General features: G+C 37.4%; 1 protein-coding gene across 1 annotated transcript; it reads left to right on the top strand.

The window, feature by feature from the left end:
• On the top strand, nucleotides 1-24,564 carry BPIFB4 (BPI fold containing family B member 4). Its single transcript, XM_051973873.1, has 16 exons — nucleotides 1-109; nucleotides 3,172-3,234; nucleotides 3,610-4,114; nucleotides 6,494-6,598; nucleotides 6,783-6,926; nucleotides 8,681-8,744; nucleotides 9,940-10,000; nucleotides 11,385-11,476; nucleotides 13,417-13,620; nucleotides 15,572-15,625; nucleotides 17,195-17,365; nucleotides 19,551-19,618; nucleotides 19,791-19,833; nucleotides 21,071-21,134; nucleotides 22,964-23,040; nucleotides 24,541-24,564. Exons 1-16 carry the CDS (start codon nucleotides 1-3, stop codon nucleotides 24,562-24,564), a joined length of 1,848 nt encoding a protein of 615 aa, XP_051829833.1.
• The last annotated feature ends 3,154 nt before the right edge of the window (nucleotides 24,565-27,718 follow it).

The following is a 27,718-nucleotide window of genomic DNA, read 5'->3' as shown; positions in this document are numbered from 1 at the left end:
ATGCTCAAGACGTGGTGTCTAGCAGCTCTGTGTAGCTCCATGGTGTTCACTGGCACTCTCTCAGAAACAAATACAGTTCTCAGGGTGAGCAAAGAAGCCATTAGTAATGGTAAGTGTCCTCTTAAGGCCGCGGTCTAGACAAGTAAGAAGGGAGGAGCCCAATAACTGTCATCTCTTTGAAGAGACAAAGGAGAGGGCCATAGGCTCTGGTCTCAGATGCTGAGTACTGGTACAAGAGAATCCCTTCAAGAGTTTATCTTAATATTAATCAATAAGCATTAATTTGGTGCCTACTGTGTGCCAAGTACTGTGCTAGGCCCTGTTGTTCTAAGAGAGGAGTTTTGGAGGAAGTAAAAAAGTGCTGTCAAAGAACAGATAGACCATACAAAAGACTGGGGTGAGTCAGAAGATCTACTTTCTAATCCTGGCCCTGCCACTGACTTGTGCGATAGTGCTAGTTATAGTCTCTCCCCAGACTTCAGTTTTCTTTGAAAAAATAAGGGGGATAGGTGGTTTGGAAAAAATTAGAGTGGTTTATCATTTCTTTCTCTAGTGGATTGAGGCAAGCACAAGTAAAGTGACTTGATTGGGGACACACGGATACTAAATGAGTAGGGTTAAATTTTAAATCAGGTCTTCCTGACTCCAAGCCCAGTACTCTATTTATCCATTGACCACCTAGCTATCTCTACGGCTTCAGTTTATTTATTTGTAAAATGAGTGATTTTAGACTAGTTAATCCTATTTATGATTTTATCTGGAATACTTGAGGTAAGAGTTGTCCACTGGTAATTGGTGGAGACTGAGTATGAAGGTTATTTCCAAATTTTTGTTCCAAGCTATATTGCTGAACATCTTTCTATTATGTATAAGGCAACTTCTCTGCCTTAGCTGGTGGAGTCAAATGACTGTACCTAAAGCTTTGTTGTTAACAGAGGGTCCTGTAGATCTAAGGATTATTCTGTTGAACAGGAATTCTTTCCAAATAGCCTGGAGCATAATAATAATTCAATATTACCAAAATAATAATGTTTATAAAGTGCTTAGCACAGTGTCTGGTATATTATTGCTGTGCAGTCATTTCAGAAGTGTCTGATTCTCTATAACCTATTTGGGGTTTTCTTAGCAAAGATACTGGAATAGTTTGCTATTGCCTTTTCCAACTCATTTTACAGATGCAGAAACTGAGGCAAACAGGGTAATTGATTTGACAGGCTAGATTTGAACTCATGAAAATGACTTTTCCTAATCCTAGGCCTGGCACTCTATCCACTGCACCATCTATCTGGCTGGCATATAGTAGACACTTCATAATGCTCATTCCTTTCTTCTCCCATTGTGACCACATGGATAGAGCTTTGTGATGTGCCTCAGCTTATCAGATGTGTATGTGAGCTCTGAGATGAAAGCAGAGCTAAGGTTTTCACCTCCATTGTATAGAAAAATAAAACTAAGGCTCAGGGAGAACAAATACATTTCTCAAATTAAAAAAAAAGCTAAAAAGTAAGGAAGGCAGCACAGCATAGTGCCTTTGAAGACCTGGCCCTTGGTTTCTGTTTTTTTTTTTTCCCTTTTGAAGAATCCCCATTGTTTTATGGTAGGGTAGGCTGCTTTTCCTTTCTCTGTCCTGAAGGGAGTGTAGTTAAGAAGGAATAATAAGCCCTTCCCCTTCCAAATTCGTGGAATTTGTTATGTGTGGTTTTTTTGGAGGAGGACAAGATGGTGGAATGATGGATTAAAGAATTTCTGTATGCCATGCCTTCAAATTTTGTTTATGTACATGTATACATGCATATAAGATATATATGTAACTATATAAATGGTATGCATGTATGTATGAATATAAAGTTACTGATCCTACGCTGGTCAATAAAGGAGACTTTGGAAATTGTAAAAAAAAAAAAAAAAAAAGAATTGATGGAATGTCAAGTCTTAATCGTGATGTGTGCTCCATATTTGGCCTGGCACAGTGCCTCAAGCTTAGATGCTGAATTGTAGAAGGAGTGCCAGTTGGAATTAGGACAGAGAATCTGTTTGTTCTCTTTAACAAGAAAATCATAGGTCTACTCTGGAAAAAACAAGCAACCCCATACAACATAATACAACAAAACTAGGAAGTGAGAGAAGTAGGCCCAGAACTAAATGCTTCTTAGTCCCTGCTGCTTTTCTTGAACTCTATGAAATGTGGCTGATGGTGGATTGAACCTAAGATGCTCTTAGGAATTAAAAATAGTAACAACAAATCTTTCTTATTGACTTGTTTTCTTATTCATTATTTCTTCTTTTTATATTGGATTTTGCTAACCAAAGGTCCTTAATAAAAGGAATTCTGGATAATTGGGATTTTGCTCTGCTATGACAAAAAAAAATCTATGGGAATTCAGACAAAATCTATCATAAAATTAAGTGTTTAAAGGGACTTTATTGGAGGAAGAGGAGAAAGTGAGAAAAAAACAAATGCAATACTGGATTTGAGTAAGAGAATAGATCAAAATCTGGACTCTTTTAAATAATACTAATAATAATTAAAAATTATAACAACAACAGCATTTATATAGCATTTAATATGTGCTAGGTATTGTGATAAGTTGCTTTAAAATTATCATCTTATTTGATTTTCAAAACAACTCTGGGAAGTAGTTGCTATTATTATTCCCATTTTATAGATGAGGAAACTGAGGCAAAAAGAAGCTAAGAGTCAAAATGTTAGTAAATGTTTGAAACTGGAGTGGAATCCAAGTCTTTTTCACCTCAGGCTCAGTATTCTACCTAGTAGCTGCCAACTTGTTAGTTATATCACCTAAAATAAATATCTTTCCATTTCTGGAACTCTAGTTTTCCTCCATAACAGAGGGACATTATGGCATGATGGATAGGAGCTAGATTTGGAGGTAGGAAGATCTCGGTGCAAGTCCTGCCTGTGTAACCCCCGCAACTCACTAGTAACTTCTTAGTGCTGCACAATGGACCAAAGGAGGTGTCCATTTGCACTGGTAGAAGGAATTTCCTTATTGGGGAGTTCCCTGCATCAGTGAAATCACATTACTTGTAAAAGGAGAAATTTGAACCAAATGATCTCTGAGATCCCTTCTTATTCTAAAATTCATGGACCTTATGGTCCTACAAAGGAAGGATACACTGATTTATGGAGTTTCTTTGAACTATTTTCAGCCATTTCTGGTACTCTGCAGCAAGGAGATGCTCTTCGATCAGCCTTGAGAGAGGTTCCCATTGGTAAAGCTGGTGGCGATGGCGGGGGCCCTCTGCTGGGGGGCCTTCTTGGAGGAGGAGGAGGTGGAGGGGGTGGAGGTGGCCTGCTGGGGGGCTTGCTTGGTGGTGGGGGTGGTGGGAGCAGCGATGATCTGTTAGGTGGAGTTGGAGGAGGTCTGCTGGGTGGTGGGAGCAGTGGTGGTGGCGGGCTGTTGGGCGGTAGTGGTGGCGGGTTGTTGGGTGGCGGTGGTGGGCTGTTAGGTGGTGGCAGCAGTGGCGGCGGTGGGCTCTTGGGAGGCGGCGGTGGTGGTGGTGGGCTCTTGGGAGGCGGCAGTGGTGGGCTTTTGGGTGGCGGCCGACACCGTTATGATGACTACAGACGTGCTGAAATTCCTCGAGGTGTCGGTGGTGTTCCTTATAATGACTTCCATGTTCGGGGAACCCCCCCAAAATACAACAACGGCAAGCAACTTGGAGGAAATTACAAATATGGTGTCATTGAATCCAATGAAAATGCTGCTCGCCTCGGTGGCAAATACAGATATGGTGAAATTTTAGAAACAGACGGGAGCGTCAGGGATCTCCGGAACGTCAATAATGCCTATGGAGGTGGTAAGGGCCATAGTGGGCGCACTTATAGGTCTGTGAACTATGGAGATAGTAGAAATCAGCACCGTGACCTGCGCCCTGGAGAGATTCCCCCTGGTGTGGCCACTGGAGCACTCGGTCCAGGAGGGCTGCTGGGCACAGGAGGGATGCTGGCTGCAGATGGCATCCTGGCTGGACAAGGGGGCTTGCTTGGTGGTGGTGGTCTTCTGGGAGATGGAGGCCTTCTTGGAGGAGGAGGGGTCCTTGGTGTCCTTGGCGAAGGTGGCATCCTCAGCACTGTCCAAGGAATCACAGGGTAAGAAAAACTTTGAATCTCACATACTGGATGTTAATGATAGCATCTAAATGGGGGAAGAAAAGAGTACCAACTTTGGAAGCAGAACAGTCATGTTACTTGTTATCTGTGCCCCACTTTCCTTCTCTGAAAAGTGAGAGGGTTATTGTTCACCCTATTTTGGGCAAAGATCCTGGAGGGGTTTGCCATTTCCTTCTCCAGCTCATTTTACAGATGAAGAAACTGAGGCAAACAGGTTTAAAACAATTTGCCCAGGGTCATACAGCTAGTAAGTGTCTGAGACTGGATATGAACTCACAAAGAGGGGTTTTCCTGGCTCTAGCCTCTGCACACCATCCACTTAACTACTTAACTAACCCAGAGAGGGTTAGACTACTTCATTTCTAAAGTCTCCTTTTATCTCTAAAATCTTGGATCTTTTGAGATCCTGGGTTCAAGTTTTTTTTAATAAGTCTGTTGAAGTTGCAGCTGCTAGAAAATAATTTGTTATTTGTGTAAACTTGGCCAAAACACTTGAAATCTGTATATCTTAGTTTCCTCACCTCTAAAAGGAGGGAGTTGAACTTAATCTGAAACTTGTGAACTTGAAAAAAAAGTATTTCATGACTTTGTTTCAATATCATTAATTTCCTTTATAATTTGATGCATTTTGATTTAATCATTTAAAAGCCACTATTCTGAGAAGGGGCCCATAGGCTTCACGAGATATGATTAAAGGGGATATATGGCCCCCAAAAGTCAAAAATTGTTGGACTAGATCACCTCTTCATCCTTGCCACTTTAAATCTATGATTCTATGATGTGATGATTTCGTGATTCCAAATCTACTTTTGTTCCATAGTTCTTTGTGCTTTTTTTGTTAGAAATTCACTTCTCCTCTTAGTCCTTGTGAAAACTATCCACAGACATGAAGCTTCAGAGAAGGTCTGAATTAAAAGGTGGACTTTCTTCATCTGGGAGTTCCCACACCACTGAAAAAATAGGTCCCTTCATTATCATTCTCTTACTATAAATCAGTCATTCAGCTAGCTTCTGGAGATAAAAAACCCAAGCCCCAAATGTTCTTCTTTTCAAGGCTATTATATTTGACTATTTATATTCTTAGCAGTTATCTGAATGAGCTACTTGTGTCCCACCTCATTAGAGGTCTTCAAATAAAGAGTATATGGTCACTGGACAAATATGTTATAGAAGAAATTGTTGGTAATTGTGTGTGACAAAGGATTAAATCTTTCCAAATGTTGGAGGGTGCTTAGAAAGGAAATCCAAGAAATATTCCCAAGATATATGGCAATCCTATCTTGAACTATTCCTTCTTCAAGAGGATTTTCCTTTTGGGTCTTATTTTCTTAATGACTTGGAGATAATGAAATGCAAAGATTCCTTCTTTTAAAGTTAGGAGACCAGAATTTGTGTTTTGGCCCTGACAGTAGCTATGTGTCTTGGGCAAATGAATTAATTGCTTTAAGCTTTGGTTGCTTTGTCTATAAAATGAATATAATATTAATGAATTATAATTATAAATAATTTATTATTTTTATAATAACAATTTACTGAATTTTTGAATGAGAAAAATACTTAAGTCTCAAAATGATATGGAAAAAGGAATTTATTATTATTGTTGTTGTTGTTGTTATACAGTTGGCTGTTCCTTCTCAGAGATTCAATGGAGGCTACTAGTTAAAGGTTTTATTCTAAAATCACAAATATTAAATGTGATTAAAACAGGATCTCTCACTTGTAGTCATGATCTGATCTTTAGTATGGTGGTTGCTTTGTAAAATAAGAGTTATGTAGGGAAAAGTATGCATTGTCAGGATTACCCATGGAGATCTCAACAATAAAGATCATCCTGAATAAACAGCAACCAGAATCTCCTTGGCAGCTCCAATATGTACACTCAGTGACTCCCCCTTGCTATAATTTAGGACTTCAAGGATTCAAGACTACAAATACTCTATGAACCAACCTTATCTTGTTTTCTATGATTTAGATTGAAATTAGAGATGGAGAGCTCATGATCTTGTTGCTAGATGGCCCAGAGACTGGAGTGCTGGACTTGGAATCAGTCAGTCAATAAGCATTTATTAAGTGTCTATTATTTAAATTCTATGTCAGACACTTACTAATTATATGATCCTGCTTCAATTTTCTCTTTCATAAAATGAAAGGATTGGATTTGATTGTTTCTAAGGTCATTTCCAGCTCTAAGATTAATGACCCCTTTCATGGTCTGGGAGGGCTGAATTCCTTCTTAGCTCCTTCCCTCCTTTTATGAGGTGCCCTGCTCTCCATTTCGGGATATGCTTATCATCCCAGTATCTGAGTTTCTTGCTCCCAACATTTCTTTTTCTTATCCCTGCCCTTCCCGATTTGCAGGTTGAGAATTGTGGAACTCACACTCCCCAGAGTATCTGTAAGACTCCTGCCTGGTGTGGGAGTCTACCTGAGCTTGTACACTCGAGTAGCCATCAATGGCAAGAGGTGAGTCTCCTACACTCTGGGGCTTACATCACGTAGGTCACTTAGATTAGCAACAAATCTGTGATATACTGGTCTAAGGTCTTGTCAGCAGAAGATCTTGCCTGTGTCTCAGCTCTGTCTAGCTGTGGGATCCTAGGCATGGTCCTAGCATGATGGGAAGATGACTATCTCTTGTTCTTTCCAGTCTCATCGGCTTCCTGGACATTGCTGTAGAAGTGAATATCACTGCCAAAGTCCGGCTGACGATGGACCGGACAGGCTATCCCCGGCTGGTCATTGAGAGATGTGATACCCTTTTGGGAGGCATCAAGGTCAAACTCCTTCGGGGGTGAGTGACAGCTGTATCTGGACATCTCCCTTCAATTTATATTGCCCTTTACATAAAAAAAGACCCTGACCATTGGCAAGATGCATTTATTTGTTTTTTTTTTGTATGGCAGTGATGTCATTCTTACTATTCTCACTGATCCTTATTGTGACAGATGACTTTCATTTGAGAGACTGATGACAGGAGATCTACTTAAGGAACAGAACATTTTCTAATTGCCTCCAATTGTACTGAGAGGTAGTGTGACTTGGAGGTAGCCTGGGGCTATGGCTGGAAGAGTTGGAGTTCCTCAAACTTTTTAAATAGGGGGCCAGTTCACTGTCCCTCAGACTGTTGGAGGGCTGGACTATAGTAAAAACAAAACCTTTGTTTTGTGGGCCTTTAAATAAAGAAACTTCATAGCCCTGGATGAGGGGGATAAACATTCTCAGCTGCTGCAACTGGCTCATGGGCCATAATTTGAGGACCCCTGGCAGAGTGAGGAAGACCTAGTCCAGCTGTGTGACTCTGGTTTATTTAAGTTAAAATAATTTAAATTGTATTGCTACAGGCAATTTTCTAAAACTTATCTGCTATGTCACAGGTAGGTTCTAATCAGTGTTGGAAGCAGTTGCCCATGTAGATGATCACCAATCTTCATATTGGGGTAGATGTAACAAGAAGAACCCTAATTTGAAGTCAGGTGACCTGGATTGTCTTCCCAGCTCTCCAATTTGCTAGCTGTCCAGTTTTGACCCCATTTCGCTCAATCTTACTGTTTTTGCTTGCTAATGCTTGCATTGCCAAGTTGTAAAGGAAACATTTTGTATACTTATATATCCCTATAGAAATGTGAAATATTGTCATTATCACTTTCTGCAAGGAAACTCTAGGAAATATTGGTGTCTATTTTTTTAAGGTTTTTTTTGAAAATTTTTTTTGATTTCTTTTATTTCTGTATCACACTCCTCAACCTTGTCTGACAGTGTATAAAATATTTCTTCCAGAAGTCCCTTACCTTTCTGTCAAGAGGAAGTAAATATATGATGTTATCTCTTTTCCATGACCTCTGCGGGCTTTTCCTATTACTCAATTTATTTTACTTTGATTTTTTCATTTGCATTATTGTAGTTATTGCATTATATTTTTCCCTTGCTTTTTTTCCACAACCATCCAAGAAACTTGAACACACCACGCAAAGACATTTATCTAGTGCTTTGTAGTTTATAAAGTACTTTATATATAGTATTTCATTTGTTCTTTTACAATAAGCTAGATGAAAAAAAATTTAAAAAAATCCAATTAGCTAGATGCTATAGGTAAAATTATATCCATTTAGAGATGAGGAGCCTGAGGTGCCCACGGAATAAGTTATTTGCTTAGGATCATCTAATTAGTAAGTGTTTGGTGTGGAATTTGAAGTGAGGTTTCTTCTGATTCCATTATTTCCAAGATAAGCACTCTTTCCACTGTATCATGCTGTGATACTCTTTCTACCATACCAAGACATTACAAGTCAGACTAAATCATGCCATTTACTATGCCAGCTCCTCAATGGCAAGCTATTTAACGAATCAGTTGACAAACATTTATTAAGTACCTATTGTATGTCAGACACTTATCTGGGGGTTGAATATTTGACTAAAATGAGGCAATCTCTGCCATTTAGAAATTTATATCCCATTAGGGGAATAAAAAAATTCTTCTTTTCTGGTGCAAACCTAGATGTTAATATTTATCAATTTCTCACTCTGTTTGCCTTCTGGTTTTTCCAGCTTGCTCCCTAATCTTGTGGATAACTTAGTGAACAGAGTCCTGGCCAATGTTCTTCCTGACCTGGTAAGTGGGGGAGAAATCCCAAGGGTTCTGTGTTCTTGGTTTTTGGTCTTAGAGCTATCCAATAATGGAACCGGTTATTTTGGGAAGTAGTGACATTCTTCTTTCTGATAGAATTCAAGAAATAAATGCTTTGAAATTCTCTTAGATTAGGTTTTTGTCTTTCTATGGAAAAGGGAAGAAGAGAGTAGCATTTTATTGGAACCACTTTCAACTGAAGGGGCAACATTTATTTTTCCCATTGGGAAGATAGATGATGGGAACATATAAAGAAGTTCATGGTTGGGAGGGGAAACTCATCAAAAAACCCATAAAGTATTGGAAACCTGGTGGAGATGTACCCCATTGGCTATTTGCAGTGGAAAGAAAGCATCAAAGCTTGTCTCCCTGAATTACTAGCTTTGAGACTAGGCTTTCTTTTAATCAGACCAGTCTCCTGAAAGGAGGTCATTCCATTCCAGAAGGAGTTTGCAAAGTGAATGTCCTTAGGTACTTTACAAAAATTCTCCTACCCTGTGAAAGGAGAGAATAGATGGGGGAAAATACAATTAGCAGTAGCAATTGTAAAAAAAAATTCAAAATTCTCTAATGGAAAAATATTGTGCTCTGGAAAATGATGAGCAGGATGCTCTCAGGAAAAAAACAAACAAACCTGGAAAGTCTTCATGAACAAAGTGAAACATACTGTAAATTAAAATAATAGCAATGTTCTGGGATGACCAGCTGTAAATGACTTTGTTGTTTTCACAATCATCCATATCTACTCTGAAGTACTTATGATGAAAAATCCTATCCATACCTAAAGAAGGAACTGATCAAGTCTGAATATAGACAAAACCATTCTCTATTACCTTCTCTCTATTTTTAACTTAACTTTTCTTGAGGATTTTATTTTCATTATGGTGGAAGATCTATGTTTTCTTTCACAACTTGACTTTTATGGAAATGTTTTGCACAACTTCAAATGTGGTTTCTTAATTGTGGGTGGGGCTAAGGGAGAAAATCTAGAACTCAAAAATCTTAAAAACAAATATAAAGAAATTGTTTTGAATGTAACTGGGAAAAATATTAAATAAATATTTAAAAAATCCCCCCCATCCTGTTCTGAGCCTGGAAGACCCATGGCAGAACTTTCTAACCCTCCAGGACTGGATTTTAGTATGCTTTCTTGTGACATTGCTATTCTATTGCCTTTCAGCTCTGTCCAATTGTGGATGTCGTGTTGGGCCTTGTCAATGACCAACTGGGTCTTGTGGATTGTAAGTTCTTTTTATTCTCTCATGTCTTCTTCTGCCTCAGGATTCTGCCCTTTCCAGTCCTTCCAAGACCTATCCTTTAGGCCTCTACATCTGAACTCTGTGGAAGGACAGAACTATTCCTATGAGATCTGTGAGCTATAGCTCTATGTTCTTCCCCAAAACATTCCAGAGGGGAAAAATCAAGGTCATATTGGTGCTGGATCTGGAATAAGGGAAAAGAGAGCTTTGTAGTTCTTGAAATCATTCAGTCCACATTGTGTCCTATTGTGGGTAATATATTTTAACAAAAGCTTTGGCAAGTTCAGGAGCATCCAGAAGAGAGTGATCAAGGTAGTGAAAGGCTGGAAAACCATACTAAAAGAGGACTGACTAAAGGGATCAGAGATATTTAGACTGAAGATATTATATAGAAAATGGATTAAGGTTTGTTCTATTTGGCCTCAAAGGGAAGAATTAAGAGCAAAGGATGAAACTAGCAGAGAGGAGTAGATTTTGGGTTGTTATAACAAAGAATTTCCTAATAATTGGAACTTAGCAAAAGAAGAACGGGATGTCTGGAAAGGGGATGAGTTCCCTATGACTTGAAATTTTTAAATGAGGTTGGATGACTACTTGTGGACATTTTTCTGGTCAAATTTGGGTTGAGCTAAAAATGTCCTGTAAGGTGCCTTCTAATTCTGAAATTCTGTGATTCTGTATAAGACAAATGGAGGGCTGAAATTTTTTGCATTCCAAACAGGCAGGAACATTTTGAGGGCCAGCCCAAGTTATCAGTGAAGGACTTTTGACTAGTTTTTCCATTTGGTTCCAAAGATTCCAAAGAACCTTTGGATCAAAGGTTCCACTGAGTGAGGGGTAGAGAACCTATTGGGTTGGCAGTCCAAACAGTGAACAATTTGTTTTTCTTCAAACTCTGAACTGTACATTCCCCTATCTCTATACTTCTGTTTGACTTCTGTTTCCTGACCTTGGAGTATCCTCCCTCGTCCTCTTTATTAAGTAAATACCTCCTCCTCCAGGAAGCTTTCCCTGACTCTCATCCTTGAGTTGGTGAAAAACTTTCCCCTTATGCTATAAATAACATTATATTTTAGATCTCTCTTGTGTTATTTAATATTATATATCACATTAAACTGTTTTGAGATCTTATCTCTGTATTAGGTATGTGTTTCATGAGGGCAGAAATGGTTCATATTACAGTCTTTTATCTGCATGATCTTATTTGTTTCTCTCTTAGTACTTAATACAATTATTTCAATGTTTTAAAAAGTATTTATTTTTATTTAACCCCAGTATGTTCTTAGTAAATATTTATTAAATGGATGAATGAATAGACAGAAGAGTATTCATTTTTTTTTCTGATCCCTGATCTCTTTCTCTGCAGCTTTAATACCACTTGGTATATTAGGAAGTGTTCAATATACCTTTTCAAGTCTTCCATTGGTAACTGGTGAATTCCTGGAGCTGGATCTAAATGTAAGTCTAGCATTTCATTGAGGTTGAGTTAGAAGGTGGTAAAACTCTTTTCCTTTATATCTGGAGTTACTGGGATCCCTTCCTGGTCTCAGAGATCCTTTCTGGAGGAGCTATTACTTGCTTCCTATCATAAAGACAATACTCTTGCTCATTGTCTATGGAGATGAGTTCCCACTTTCCCAATGCTTCAGAGTTATAGTCCCAGTCAGCAATTTATGTTTATATGGCATTTTAAGGTTTTCAAAACATTTTCTTCAAAACTCTGTGAACTACATAGGGCAGATTTTGTCATCCTCATTTTATAGTTTGGGATACTGACTTTCTGAGAGGCTAAATAAGTATTGTATCCATAATTAAACAGCAAATAAGTGCTCCTACCGAGCAACTAATAGAACTGTTGTTTTTGACTCAAAGTCCAGAGCTCCTTCCCATCTTCCAGAAGGACAGAACTGAATCAGTTTCACCTGAAATCAGATGATATCAATAATATATGATCCTCTTGCTAATCTGAATTTAGCCTCCTGCTGACTCTACAGATAGACATAGGCAAATGGGTCCCTTCCCTAGGATCCCTTTCCTCTTGGGAAATGCAGAAATGAGGTACCATTCTGGAGTCCAAGATCCAAATAGTAGCCTCATAAGCTTATAGTATTTCAAGTTGGGAGATATTTAAAAGATTTTAAAGTATAACTCCCTTATTTCACTGATGAGGGAATTGAGACCTGGAGAAGGAGAGAGATTTATTTATTGTCCTATAGCTAGTAAATAGTAAAATGGGATTTGAACACAGTTCCCTTGTGAACTTGAGCTAGTCATATTGCCTTTCTGAAACTCACTTTCTGTAAAATGGGAGAATTGGACTAGATGGTCTTTAAAGTATCAGTTCCAAACATCTATGATTCTTGGATTCCAAACCCAGCATTATCTATTACATTAGCCTTCCTGATAGAGAGAGGCCTCCAAGGATTGTGCTTTCATTTGTATGTCTTCTGAAAAGATTCCATTTGTAAAATCAAACACCTCTTCTCAACAATAACTTGCCTCAAATATCCAGAGGCAAGTGGTAATCACTAGAATTGGGTTGTACCCGTTGATGATTAGAGGATAAAGAATCTATAGATCAATATTATGATGACTCCAAGATCATCCACTGCATCCTAGGCCATTGGCAATCATCTTGATTTTTATCCTTTCCCTAGACATTGATGACTCTGAAAGAAAGATTGAGGCTGATGACTTTGTGAAACTCTCCCTCACTTAAATCCAATTTACTTGCAAGTCAAGACATCACCCTCATGATTCCATTGTTTTTCTTTGAGCATGAAGAATGAACAACTAATATTATAGGATTCTTATATGCTAGCTAGCATTTATATAACATTGTAATGTTTGCAAAGCACTTTACAAATATTATATGATTTGACCCTTATAACAACCCTGGGAAGTAGATGCTATTAGTATCTTTATTTTTATAAATGAGAAAACTGAGGCAAACAGAGGTTGTGACTGCCCAGCTTTGTAGAGTCAGAAAGTGTTTGAGGCTGGATTTGAATCCAGATTGTCTTGACTCGAGGTCCAGTGCTCTAGTCACTATAAAACTTAGCTGCCTCCACTGACTTATGTAGGAAGAAAAAAATTAACTGATGAAGAACACCCTTTTGAATAGTGTGATTACTACCACCTCTCTTCCCATCACAATATTCCATTTGTGCCTTCTGCATTTTATTGCATTTGTAAGCTCTTTCCCTGGTGTGCATTTTGTATGTGTTTGGGCCTTCTGCAGCAGTTATTTTACTGCTTATCAACTTTCCAAGATCTCTCGGGGGAAAGGGAGGAATGTCAGCAGTGCAGTGCCTCACAGGTATATAGTGAGTACCTTGAGAGTACTTGTTGATTGACTGATGATATCTATGCATAGCTTTCTCCCCTGTTCTTGATAGAGTCTTGTTGGAGAGGCTGGAGGAGGTCTGATTGACTATCCATTGGGCCGACCAGCCACTATGCCAAAACCCCAGATGCCAGACTTGCCACCCATGGGTGACTCAACCACTTCCCAACTTGCAATTTCTGCCAACTTCTTGGGCTCGGTGTTGACTCTCCTGCAGAAGCAAGGGGCACTGGATATAGACATCACTGATGGCATGGTAAATAATTCCACTTGGACCATTTAATCTGGGATATTTTCTGGTTGAGCTTGAGGAAGGCCAGTTAGGGAAGCAAATGTTTATATAGATCATAAAACTTGAAATGGATGGTAACTGTATTTTTGTCCGCCTGCATTTTTGATTTCCTTCACAGGCTAATTGTACACTATTTCAAAGTCTGGCTCTTTTTGTACAGCAAAATAACTGTTTGGACATGTATACTTATATTGTATTTAATTTATATTTTAACATATTTAACATGTATTGGTCAACCTGCCATCTGGGGGAGGAAATGGGGGGAAGGAGGGAAAAAATTGGAACAAAAGGTTTGGCAATTGTCAATGCTGAAAAATTACCCATGCATATATCTTGTAAATAAAAAGCTATTATAATAATAAAAAAGAAATGGCATGGTAATATAGGTATCTTTTATCAGAAGTCCTTAATTTGGGGTCTGTAGGTATTTTAAAAATGTTATGATAAGTGTATTTCAACATATTTTCCTTTGTAATTCTATAAATTTCATTTAAAACATTTGAAATAATTATTCTTAGAGGAATGTACAGATTTTATCAGGATGCCCAAGAGTTCTAGGACACAGAAAAGGTTAAGAAACCCTGATCTAATCCAAGACCTTTATTTTATGGTTGGGCATATATGGTTCCTATTTTATGGATGTAGGTTCAAAGAGAGGAAGTAAATGATCCTGGTTCATACAGTTAGCAAGTGTAAGAACCAAGATTCAATTCCATGTTTCTTATTTCCAATTCCAATACTTTTCCCATTGCATACATCAAACTTCTTTTCTTCTATGTTTCTATTACACTGTTGGAAGTATGAAAAATTTAGCTAAGCTACCGTTTGTTTGGATTATTTAGCCTCTATAGTTTGGGTATATTAGGCAAATGTCACTTAATGAGTCAATGTTTGTGTTATTTTAAGAGAGAATTATTTTTAACCCTCACTTAAGTTCTATTGTTACCTCGTTGTAGTGTGGGGTACCCTGGATTCTTAAATTGTGTATCTGTCATTTGAGAACTAACAGTGTATTTCCACAAAGTTAACCACAAGAGAATTATTATTATTAATGCCACAATTTATGAAGACTTACAGACCATGATCTTTATTGATGGAGGAAGTCTGCATATAGGTGAAATAATGGTTGTTTTGAACTATTGAAATATATATGTACAGATACATGTTCAATACACATATGCACATAAGCATATATGTGTACATTGTCTACACAATGTATGTTCACTCTATACAGAGGCAAATGTGTGCAACACCCATGTATACACATGTGGATATGCAACATAGGTATGTATATGTGTGTGTGTGTTTTACACACACACACACACACACACACACACACACACACACATAATGGGAAAGGCACCATTGCTTTTGTCTTTGTGTGCTGTGCCTGTTATTCATTCTTGTGATAAATTTATTGTTTAGCCATTTCAGTGATGTGTGATTCTTCACAAACCTATTTGGGGTTTTCTTGGTAAAGATACCAGTATGGTTTGCTACTTCTTTCTGCAGCTCATTTTGCAGATGAGGTATTTAAGGCACACAGAGTTAAGTGACTTGCCCAGGGTCACAAAGCTAGTAAGAAATGAACTCAGATTTTCCTGACTGCAGGAATGGTGCTTTATTCATTGAGCCACCCAGCTGCCCCCAGTCCCTCTAAAATAGGCAGCATCTGGTAAAGGAAATAGAATGGCAAGTGTAATGTGGCAAAAAGCCAGAAATTAGCCTTTCTAGGGTTGGTTTTGTACATTTAGACCTCTTGAATAGTATTCTATGTGAAGAGCAGTTTGACTTTTTCATGGGATTGATTTTATTTTATGTTTTTGCCTTGAAAGAGAATACTTGAATCTTTAAGGGATTCATTTCCAACTTCTGTTATAGGAAGGTTCACAGAAATCTTTATTTCTCCTTACAGTTTCCTGAGCTCCCTCCTCTAACCACATCCACTTTGGGGGCATTGATCCCTAAGGTGAGTAAGATTGGTTCCTGGGGTCTGTTCTATCCTGAATCTCTGTGTGGTCTTCATCAGTTTTAAGAAAGTAAACTTCACAACAAGGCCTAAGAAGAAGGCAGTTCAAATGTTACTTCCAAATTAAAGAGCTTAAAAAGCTTAATAACTTGAAGATGACATAGCTAGTAAAAGTTTAATTAATTTGGAAAAAAGGATGACTGGCAAAGTGAAGTGTTCTCCTTTCTTCCTTCAGGTGCACTGTAATGATGGAGAGACTTTTCATGCAGTATTAAGTAGAATCTCTGAGACCAAAGTCCTAAAGGCATGATCATAACAGCTGTGATAAAAGATCACAGTCATAAGGAGTTTTAGGCTACATAGTCCTCTATAGACATTATTTGGTTTTCATAATAATATCATGAGAGAGGCACCCTAAGTATTATTACTTCCATTTTAAAGAGGAAAAAACTAGGGCAATAAGAAGTTAATGACCTACCCCAAATAGAATGACTAGTAAATGGTGATGCTGAGACTTCATCACAGGGCTTCTGACTCTAAGTGTAGATGATCAAAGAGGGATCTGGTTAGATAATTAGGAACTTCTCTCCTGAAAGGAATATAACAATTAGGGATTCTTTCTTTCTCTCCCAACATATTTCATAAAGCAATGTGTTTTAAAAATAAATAAATTTACTAGGAAAAAATATTTAGCAAATAGGTATTGTAAAACATTTACCAAACAAAACACATTATAATGACGAAAGTCTGCTTTATATCACAAGAGTTTTTGTAGATATCTATGCAGATGGTAATTTTAGTAATGGGACATTTTCACTGACCATAAAGGAAAAGAAAATATAGACACTAAATATTATCAGAAATTATAGAGGAAGACGGTTGTTCTAAGTCTTTCTGTAAATTCACTGCTTGGCTGAAAAGTTACTTAGTCATGATATTCAAGGTTAATTCTCCTAAAGAAGCAGGAATATTTTTGCCTTTTAAGAAATTTTCAATGTTTTGCTTTAGGCAGATTTTCCCCCTTCAGATCTGCCTTTTGGAACAGAACTTTCTGTGAAAGAATTTGTAAACAATTGTGGGATTTGATTGGAAGGGATCTTAGAACAAAGGACAGAGAACATCAGAACCAGAAAGTACTTTTGAATGTTATTATTAATATTACAGTTGGACACATATGTAGAAGAGAAGTGAAAGACGACCTAATGTGGGCTTTCTAAAACTTTTCCCATTCGTGAAACCTTTTTTGTCTGAAAAATTTTTATGTGTGCCAGGATATATGAATAGGTGTATGGATCAAACATTTACTGATAGTAAATTATATTTTCATAGTCCCCACATTCAGTTATGACTCCCATATGGAGTCACAAACCACTGTTTAAGCAGCTAGTTCAATCCACCCACTTTATAAATTTGTAAAATTTTTTGGTCAAGCATCAAAACCCATAGAAGACTGCAGGAAACCCTTGACAAATCCAGAAAAGTTGACTGTCCTACATTTTCCTGTAAGATTTCCTGATGAAGTTTTCAGAGTCAAATGGTCTTGTTTTTTCATCATCTGTGGTTCTCCAGGTTTTCCAGCAGTATCCTGAGTCACGTCCATTGACCATCAAAATTCAGGTCCCCAATCCTCCTGATGTCACTTTACAAAAAGATCAATGTGTGGTAACAGTTTTTGCAACCTCCGAAGTACAGGTGTCTCAGCCAAATGATGTGGAAACTACTATCTGTCTTCTCAATGTGGTAAGTTCTTGAGTAAAGAGTATTAACAACTTTGGTTTTAGTCCTAAAAAATAAAAAAAAAATGCAAGGGCAGAAGATCTCCAAAGTTTCTCTGAGGAATTATAGTCCTTTTCTATGAGTGTGAAGGATGAGTAGCTTCTATCTTTGATGAAGGAGAACAGTCATTTCCAATATCCTCATTATAGACTCTCAATCACTGATGATGATAAAAAGTTATTTTTTGTCCAGCTTTCTGATCATGGGTAGGTGTTATGGGAACCACCTGCTAGTGACTGGGCTGGGGTTTTAATTCTGACCAGTAGAATAGATCATGTCATGTGAGAGGACTTATTGTCCATATAAGGAGATTGAGAGGCAGTTGCAGTGAAAATCTCTTAACCTTTTACCTCTGATTTATTTCATCCTTATACAGATTATATATTTTTTAAAGCACAGCAAGGTTATTATTGATTAAAGAAAAGCATACAGATTATATATTTTTTAAGCACAGCAAGGTTATTACATTCTTTACCAAGCAGTATCTGCATCAGTAAATTTGTTTACTGTTTTATAACCTCCAGACTGTCAGCTTACTCAAAAAGTAAGATACAGATTGTAATAACAAAACATTCCTTTAAGTCTCTCTAGTGTGCTGTTATTCACTCCTGAATGGAGCAGTCCCCTTTAACCTTTTTACAGGCTTTCAGGGTTCCACACTTAAGCATGGCCCTCAACAGGTAGAGAACATTGTTTCTCCAAATATGGACCAGTGATTTCTAGACAAAATTATTCAAAGGAAATGAGATGTTTAGTCTGGAGAAGGAAAAGCTTAGGGGAAACTTATGTTCACAGAATCATGGAATCTTATCTTTGGATTTGTTAGACAACCTTTCTCTCCTAAATGAATCTTTTAAACTTATTTTCAAATACCCTAAAGAGTTGTTATGGGGAAGTGTTTACCTTTCTGCTTGACTCTAGAGGAGAGAATTAGAAATAATAGTTGGAAATTAGGAGGAGATAGATTTTGATTCAATGCAAGGAAAACATTACTAATATTCACAGTGGTCCAATAATGGAATTAACTGACTTTAAAAGTGAGCTTCCTGTCAATGGAGATTTTAAGAAGCTGGATGGCCATTTCTCCGTCATATTATAGATGGAAATCCTACTTCAGGTAGAAATGCTTGAGGTCTTTTCCAGATCTGAGTGGATGAAACTCATCTTCTATCAATAAACTCATCTTTTTCCAGCAGTGGAGTTGAGTTTGCCTGAATCATTCAAGCTCCTTTCTACTTTCCTTATGATTAGTAGATGATTGGAGTTGGGAACAAGATGAGGATGAGAAATGAATGAACAAAATCTTGAAACTGATAGAGGTCTTTCTATCAATAGCCAGATGCTTATTGTAGTAGATCACAAACCACTCATGCCTCCCTTCCTCAAAAAGACAAGGAATGGCTATCTTGTCAGGAAATAAGTCATTCATGGAAAAATAATACCCATAACATTGCTCTTATTAACATTGAGATAACTCATAATTCCAATTACAACAACAATAGCTTCTAATTATTTCTATGATGCTTTATCATTACAAAGGGCTTTATAAATCTAGTCTCAATGAATCCTCACAACATCTTTGTGAATCAAATAGTCCTAGATTACTATCAACATTAGTGTAGGACAAAATGGAGATTTAAAGAAATGAAATGACTTTTTCAATGTCACACAATTAATTAATGATAGAACCAATTCTTATCCTCAGGGACTCCAGGTATGTCCTTTTATTATCATGTCAAGACATTTCTTAGAAGTTACACTTCTTCTGTTGACCTGTTGACTCCTCAGTGGGGCAGGGCATTATCCTGCTTCTATATCTATATATCTACCAATAGAGGACCTGATATAATTTTTCCTTTTCCTTCTTTAGGTAAGACCAGTGATTTCATTGCTAAAGGATACTGAGTCCCTGTGAGGAAACTGCCTTTACAAATGCAGATTAACAACTTTGAATTTTAGAGAGTTGCCTGGATATCAAGAGGTGTTACCAAGAGTTTTGAAGGCAGCCTTTATCAGAGATGGGTTGTGAATTTAGATCCTCTAGGTTGCAAGGGCAGCTCTCTATCCACTGTGCTATGCTATGCTGCTTCTTATATAATTTTATGTGTGACCTATCCTCACACACCTCTCAAATATTTTCTGCTTTCAGGATGCTGAACTCTTGGTCATGTTCTCTGTGGAAGGTGATAAGCTTATGATTGATGCTAAGCTGGACAAGTAAGCAACTCATTGAGTTTTCCTCTCTCCAAAATGAGGAAGGTTCATGGCTGGGATGAGGGGTGCTGGTTTTGAGAATAATTTTAAAAATTATAACTGATCAAATACCCAACTATCTCATCACTGCTGATAAATATTCATTTACCTTAACTGGATGGTTTCTTTTTCTTAGGACAACACTCACCTTGAAAACTTCAAATGTGGGCAATTTTGATGTAAGTGACAAACTGGGAGGTGGAAAAGGGAACATCACAGGATGTCAGAACAGGGTTTAATACATAGAACACATAGAATCAGAAAACATAGGGGGATCTTAGAGAGTATCTAGTTCTGGACCCTCATTTAATAGGTATGTAAACTGAGGTCCAGAAAAAGGAAATGATTTTCCTAAAGCCAAAGGGACAAAGAACTCAATTTTGGGTTGATTGCCAGCACAGGGCTTCTTTCACTCCATCACATACTCTGTCTTTCACCAAGAAGGGAGCCAGGAAAGACTCTTGGCTGGTAGCTACCGTCACTGGTAGCATTTTCTCCATGAAATGGTCATTTCCCATATCAGGACCCGTGAAATAATTAGTCTTCAACAACCTCAGGACTTATGTTCAATGCCTGAAAATTAGGGAGCTATGTGACATGTCAATTGTTTGCTGATAGTGTATGATGAACTTGAAGGTTTCAGTGATTAGAACAAGAATGAGTTATGCATGGTACTTCTGAAATGACCTCTTGGACCCCTAAGTAATATTACTGAGGCTGCTGATGGGGTAATTCTATCTGACTGAACTGAAACAACACTCACCTTGGATTCACCGGGTTTGAGATTTGACTTCTGCCGTCTATTCATGGTGTAAAATTCTGGGCAAGTGAGTTTTTCTCTCTAGGGCTCTATTTCCTCCCCTGTAAAATGAGAGTGTTGCGTTGAATGATCTCTCTAAAGGTCCATGAACTCCTGGAGGGCAGGGCACTCTCTTGCTTCTACATCTATAAACCTACCAACCAGGACCGCATAGAACTTTTCCTTTTTCTTCTTTAGATCAGACCTGTGATTTCATTGGTAAAGGGCTCTGAGATTTTGTGAGGAAACTCTTTACAAATGCAGATTAGCAACTTTGAATTTTAGAGAGTTGCCTGGATACCAAGAGGTGTTGCCAAGGGTCTTGAAGGTAGCATTTATCTGAGATGGGTTGTGAACTTAGGTCCTCTAGGTTGCAAGGGCAGCTCTCTATCATCCACTGTGCTATGCTATGCTGCTTTTCATATAATTTTATGTCTGACATGTAGAAGGTGCATAAAAATGCTTATTGATTCACTGCTTGCTTCCCTCAATCAATTTAAGATACAGGTCTTAAAGAAAATATTTTTAAAAAGGGGAAATGGGGAAGCACGCTGGGTCAAGTTAAACAATTATTCCCATTTTTAAGTTTCTTAAAATCACTTTCTTCTCCCTGATAGGTTGGCTTGATGGAAGTGCTGGTCGGCAAGATTTTTGACCTTGCTTTTATGCCTGCGATGAATGGTAATGACAGCTACCAATTCCTTGTAGAGATATTGTCATGTATTTCCTGCACTTTAATTTCACACTTATGAGCACAGTAGTTAATTTCAAATCAATTGAGTTCATATTTGAGGTAGCGTTTGAATGTTCTCTAATAGCATTCTCGTAATAGCATAATACCTTATTTTTCTGGCATTGTCAAGGCCCTCTGATTCATGTAATTAGATTTTCCAAATAACTGAAGACAACCCTTTGTCTTCTAAGAGAAACTTTTTTTCACTTTAACAGTTTTGGATGCAAATCTTCTTAAAATGTATGACATACTTCTTCCTTTTAAAAGGAGACTAAAAAGGAGAGTCCAGAAACAAAATGGAAACTGTCAAAGACTCAGGATGATAATTCTGAGTTTGCTGCTCAAATGGATTATGAAACTCTCTAGATTCATTGACTGTGTAGAATCTCAGAGCTGTCTGCCTTTGGGGTGATTCTGATATTACTTAAAAAATTCAAAGAATTTGAGAACATTGAACATAGAACATTGAATTAGAAGGGAACTTAGACCACAGAATAGATCTGTGAGGGACCTTAGAGCCTCTCTAGCTCAACCACCTCATTTTTCAGAGGAGGAAACTGAGTCTCGAGAAGAGGACGTGAATTGACTAAGAACATAAGAAACTGGTAGCAGAGGAGGGGCTAGAATCTAAGACCCCTCCTTTCTAGTATCAACTTTGTTCTTCTTCACCCGCTATTGAAAGCTCTAAACTTCCTCTAGGCTCCTCAGTATGAATATCTCTGCTCTCACAATGTAATGAGAGGAATTTTCATTGTACCTGGTACAATATGGGCCAATTCTGTCCACACTAAATCAACAAGTGTTTATTAATTACATACTGTATATTAGGCAAATGCACTAAAGATACAAAGAAAGACAAAAAGAACTCTCAAGGAATTTAGATACTAGCGAAAAAGACAGTATGTGATTAACCTTCAAGATGTGTATGGAACCTGTACATGTAGGGTTTGTATTGACTATGTAAGTTGTGTTTGTTCACATCAGTCATCTAAGGACAGGTTGTTGATGTTACCTGGATTGGAGTTACCTGTTATTTTCTGAAGATGTTTCAGACTAGAATTATATTTTTCCACTCTGCCCGGCCCTGAATACAGTAGATCTAAGGATGCTGTTATTCTATCTTCCAGAACAACAAAGCCAGTAGATTCTATTGTAGCTTTCCTTTGAATGGGGAGGGTACACCAAGTTTACATCTGTAGATTTGACTCCTCACCAAAAGCTAATGATAACGTTTAATAATAAATAGTGAAGAATGAGTAAGCCATTATCCCAGCAAATAGAAAACAAAAACCAGGGAAGTCCTCTAAATGAGAATATACTAGAAAATACAAATAAGCAAATGAATTCTTTAGATGGGAATGAGCTGAAATCTCATTTTATAGAGTCAAGTTTTGTTCTCATCCAAGGAGAAATTCCCTGATGTTTGTAGAGAGGCAAGCTAGAAATCAGTCATGATCACTGGAGGCTCCTCTCTATGTCTGTTGCTTCCCAAAATATATATTTTTTTCTTTCTGTATGGGTCTTTCCTTGAAGTCTAGAAGAAAGTGTTTCTCTGCTAAAGAATAAATCTTATGGGTCTCTCCTCTCCAAATCTTTTGTATCTTGCTCTCATAGAAACATGAAACACTAAGTTAATATTGTTTCACCAATTAGGAAAGTCTTATACAAAATGCTTTATTTTTGAAAGCTGGGTTATATTTGTTGGGAGTAGATGGCAGTACATGAGGCAGCTGCCCTCCCTTATACACTGATCATACATGCCTGCTTCTTTTCACAGCTGTGCTAGGCTCTGGAGTTCCACTCCCCAAAATATTGAATATTGACTTCAGCAATGCCGATATTGATGTCTTGGAGGTGAGAGTGTTGACATGATGGGTGTCCTTTCTCCTATGCTATGTCTTTGTTTTCCTGTTGGTTTCATCTTCCATCCACTCATTTATTCATTTTTTTTTATGCAGCCCATTTGCCAGGTGATAAGAGACAGGGATCCAAAGCAACCAAGTTATAGGAGTCCTTTTTGGTTGATTTCTGTCATCATAATAGCTGATTTCTGTAGCTTTTCCTGGTTATAAAATACTATTGCCCACATTTCATTTGGTCCTTATCTATAGCCCTATGAATGAAGCAGGGTAGAGCTTATTATTTTCATCTTACAGATGAGGAAATTGAAGCACAGGGAGAATAGGTGATTTATTCAGGGTTATCTTATTAATAATGTCAGAGGGGAATAGGAAACTGGGCCTTCTAAGTCCAATGCTATTTCTGTTACATCTGAGCTGCTTCTATTATATCTGGCTCCACTGGGAATCTGGTCCAGTAAGCCTTTTCACATGTTCATTGCTGGAAGATGTAAATATATTTTTAGCCAAGAGACTTGGGGTACTGGAGCAGAGTCTGGGGATAAGCCAGAAGAGGACTTTGGGAAACATGACTGGAGACAGTAAACTAAATGGAATCAGTGGAAATTGGTGACTTTTGAAAGTCACCCTAGAAATTTGTTTTGTGGCATTGTTTCTTCTGGAACAGAATTCCAATTCAAATCAGTTCAGCACTTGTTTAGCACTGTGTTCCATGCTAGGAATATAAAATGAAAAGTAACATAGCAACTGCCCTCAAAGGATTTGAGATGTGCATTGATTGGTTGGTTGTTGCCTTTTCTCAAAAGAATTTTGCTAGTTATATTACAGTGTGTTTGAATGTGGCCAATATAAGCTTGGAATTTCTCTAATTTTGCACATTTTATGTTTTTTTTTTTGAGCTACTTCAATTCTTCAGAGCACATTTTCTGTTGAGGGCATGCGATATCAGGTGGTCCCATGCCAGGGTCTCTCATATCACACAATCAATTCCCAAGTTCCTAAGAGAAAGGCTTAATAAAAATAGAATATGATAGGGTTGCTAGGGAGATCCAAAGTGTTTAGGAAAATTTGAAGAGATGGAGAATACTTTCAGATGTTGGGAAGAGAGCTCTCAGGGAAAACTCAGAAAAGGCAAAACTTAATCTGAGCCCTCAAAAGATTTGGATGAGAAGAGAATGTATATTGGTGATAGAGTACAGTTCTGCTTGAATCTGAGGAACTTGATGTGAGGCTTGTCTACCTTGGATGTTGGACCCCAGCAAAAAGGTATGAATACTGAAGCCTCTGCCTTTGGTTTCTCCAGTAGGGCTTCATTTTAGGTTATCTTTCCTCTGAGGCTGGGCTATGCATGGCACACACCCAGAGGACAGGACTGCAGGACTTACCTTGTTAAAACTCTCCTTTTGTCATTTTCCCCAAAAAGTTTTCACTGGTTGAAAAGCTCTCTTTATCAAGGGACAGATGTGACCCAAACTCCTGTGCTTCATTCCCTCAGGACCTCCTTGTGTTGAGTGCATGAGTTTACGAAGACCAAGGCATGGAGCTCTAAGCTCCCTCTCTCCATCTGCAAGTTAGTACTCCATAAAACCATCATCACTGCCCTGAAGAAGGCAGGACCATCTTCTCCTTCACTGTTATTTCACAAAGATGGTGCCTGAGCCCATCCATCTCCCCAAGACACCTGTCACCAAAGGCTGACTTGACTGAAATGGCCTTAGGGGACTTGGCAGCCATAGTTTGCTCCAAAGCAATTGAATTTCCCAATTTGCTAAAATGAGGTGAAGACCAGCCAAAAGGATATGGCTAAGGGCTGTGGAGACAAGGATGTTTTGAACATTGTTTGTTGTTCATGTTGCTTTTTCAATAAAAGATTCCCCTTTCTCTGCACTTCAGATGGGGATGAGTTTCCATAATGGCGCCACCAGTGCTCTTTCCATACCCCCATGCTGCCTTGTGCTATGATATCACTTTACTGAAGAGTTGTAATTCCCAGTTTCTAATAGTTTTGGGTATTCATTTGAGAGAGGGGTGGTCTCAGGGCCAGTGCACAGTTCCATGCTGGAAATAATGAAAATATAGTGGTTCAAGTTACTTCTATTCCAAAATATTTTGGATCTCTTAGGATAAGTGGGAGTGTGATTTAGTTGAAAGAGTATTGAAAGAGTTGGACAATCAAATTCCAGCTTTGCTACTTACTGTGTGATTTCACCTCTCTGGACTCAGTTTCCTCCTTTATTAAAAAAGAGGGATTGCACTAGACCATATGTGGTGAACATCTGGCCTGTAGCCAAATAAGGCCCACAAATTCATTTGTCAAGGTAACCATAAGTGATGATGAGCTGAAATCTGGGTACAATAACCTCTCACTGCTTGAGTTCTATAAGTTGATAATTTTTTATGGATTGTGAATAATGTAATAAATATCCAAATGGCCCTTGGCAGAAATAAACATTCCTCACCCCTGCACTAGACAGTCTCTTAAATCTCTTTTAGATATAAATCCTCCAATATTACAACTCCAGTGGATCTTTGATCTTACGTTGTGAGTATTCCAGCCAGATTGAAACCCATTCTTCTTTCTATTTATGTGACTTTTATTGAACTCCTTTCCCTTTCTTGGTCTCCAATGGGATAGATAAGATGCATCCAGAACTATTTATGATCCTAGAGTTCTTTCATTGCCTTCCAATTCTATGCCTAATAAGTCTATGAAATACCCCAATTCCTGTATTCAAAGTGTAGAATATAATACCTGTTATAGTAAATAACAACAACAACAACAATGACAAATCTATGCTTACTTGAGAAATGAGGATATTTTGATTTGAATACCTGCCTTGAGGAGTACATGCTGTGTGATCTTAGGACAGTCTGGGCTTTAGTGAAATGAGGGAACTTGACTAAATGTCTCTCTGGTACTTTCTACTTCTAGTTTTTTTTTTTTTTTTTTCTGTGAAAAGCTGACTTCACCACTATTGAGATTACCTAGTTGTATACTCTGGTCCCATTGCCAGGCAGCATGCAGCTCACTTTTCATCATCACTGGTATCCTCACATATCACATATATACATATTGAGCACTTCAGGGATTAGGTTAAGTCACAATAAGGGATTGAGCAAGTTCCCTGGGTGGCCCCAGGGTAATTGGTGCTGCTGAAATCTGAGATCCTTTTGACCTTTACTTTGGCTTGGTCCTTCAAGATTTTGTGCCTCATTAATCATTTCTGCCATTTTTCTCCCTTCGTTTTCTTTTTTTGGGATGGGGTGGAGATGGAGAAAGTCATCTGTTGTGTCCATTGAGTTCATCTACAATTGGTAGTTGAGTATTTGTCCTGTGGTCTTACTTTGGATTCTGATCGGGATGTGGGGGCTACTCCTTGAATCACCAGTAATAATATAGAACATATAAAAATTGGATACATATTGGGACATAAACATTTTATAGTTAAAAACAGAAAAACAAATATTAAAAGTATCCATTTCAGATCATAATGCAATGTAAATTATATGTCATAAGGAACGATGGAAACAAAAATTAAAAATTACTTGAATATTAGATAACCTAATTTTAATGAATGGGTTGAAGAAATCATAGAAATGAATAATTTCATTAGAGAGAATGGCATTAAAGATAATTTGTATTTCTAAATGCTTACATCAATAAAATAGAGAAAGAACAGACTAATAAATTGGCTATGCAATTAAAAAAACTAGAAAAAGAAGAAACTAAAAATTCCCAATTGAAGTCTAAATTGGAAATCCTGAAAATTAAAGATGGGATAAATAACACTGCATATGAAAAACACATCAAATCAATGAATAAAACTAAGAGTTGGTTTTATGAAAAAAAAAACAATAAAATAGGTAAATTATTAGTTAATTTGATTTAAAAATTGAGAAGAAAACCAAATCATTAGTATTAAAAATCAAAAGCATGAATATGCCATTGATAAAGATGAAATTAAATAATTACAAAGAGTTATTTTGCTCAATTACATGTCAATAATTTTAACAACTTGAATGGAATGGAAGAATATATACAAAAATATAAATTGCCTAGGTTAGTAGAAGACAAATAGAACATCTAAATAGACCTATTTTAGAAAAATAAATTGAACAGGCCACAAATGTGCTTCCTAAGAAAAAAACACCAGAACCAGACAGATTTACAAGTGAATTTTATCCAACACTTAAAGATCAACTAATTTTAATATTAAATACATTACTTGGAATAATGAGCAAAGATAATAATAAAATAATAAATAAAACAAAATAAAACAAAATCCTTTTATGGAGCAAATATGATACTGATATCTAAGTCAGGAAGTATAAAAATAGGAAAGGGCAATTATAGACCAATTTCATTAAAATCAATGCAAAAAAAATACTATCTAAAGGCTTACAAAGATTATACATTATGACCAAATCAGATTTATACCAGAAAGGCAGAAATGGTTTAACAGAAGGAAAACATTAACATAAATGATTTCATCAAGAATAAAAGGAAAAAAAATGAGATTTTATCAGTAGAAGCAGAAAAAACTTTTGATGAAGTACAACACATGTTTCTATTAAAAACACTTGAAAGTATAAGTATAAAATGGATTTTTCCTTACAATGATAGAAAGTAATTGGAATAAAAAGCCTTCCCAACAAGATCAGGTATGAAATAA

This window comes from Antechinus flavipes, chromosome 2, assembly GCF_016432865.1.
Source record: "Antechinus flavipes isolate AdamAnt ecotype Samford, QLD, Australia chromosome 2, AdamAnt_v2, whole genome shotgun sequence".
Lineage (NCBI taxonomy): Eukaryota > Metazoa > Chordata > Mammalia > Dasyuromorphia > Dasyuridae > Antechinus > Antechinus flavipes.
Note: the sequence above shows the minus strand (reverse complement) of the source record. Positions and strands in the feature narration are given on the sequence as shown.

Coding starts and splice junctions, on each gene's coding strand:
- BPIFB4 (XM_051973873.1), top strand. CDS start 1: ATGCTCAAGACGTGGTGTCTAGCAGCTCTGTGTAGCTCCATGGTGTTC. Junction 10,001..11,384: donor CCAACTGGGTCTTGTGGATT/GTAAGTTCTTTT, acceptor CTTTCTCTGCAG/CTTTAATACCACTTGGTATA. Junction 17,366..19,550: donor CTATCTGTCTTCTCAATGTG/GTAAGTTCTTGA, acceptor TTCTGCTTTCAG/GATGCTGAACTCTTGGTCAT.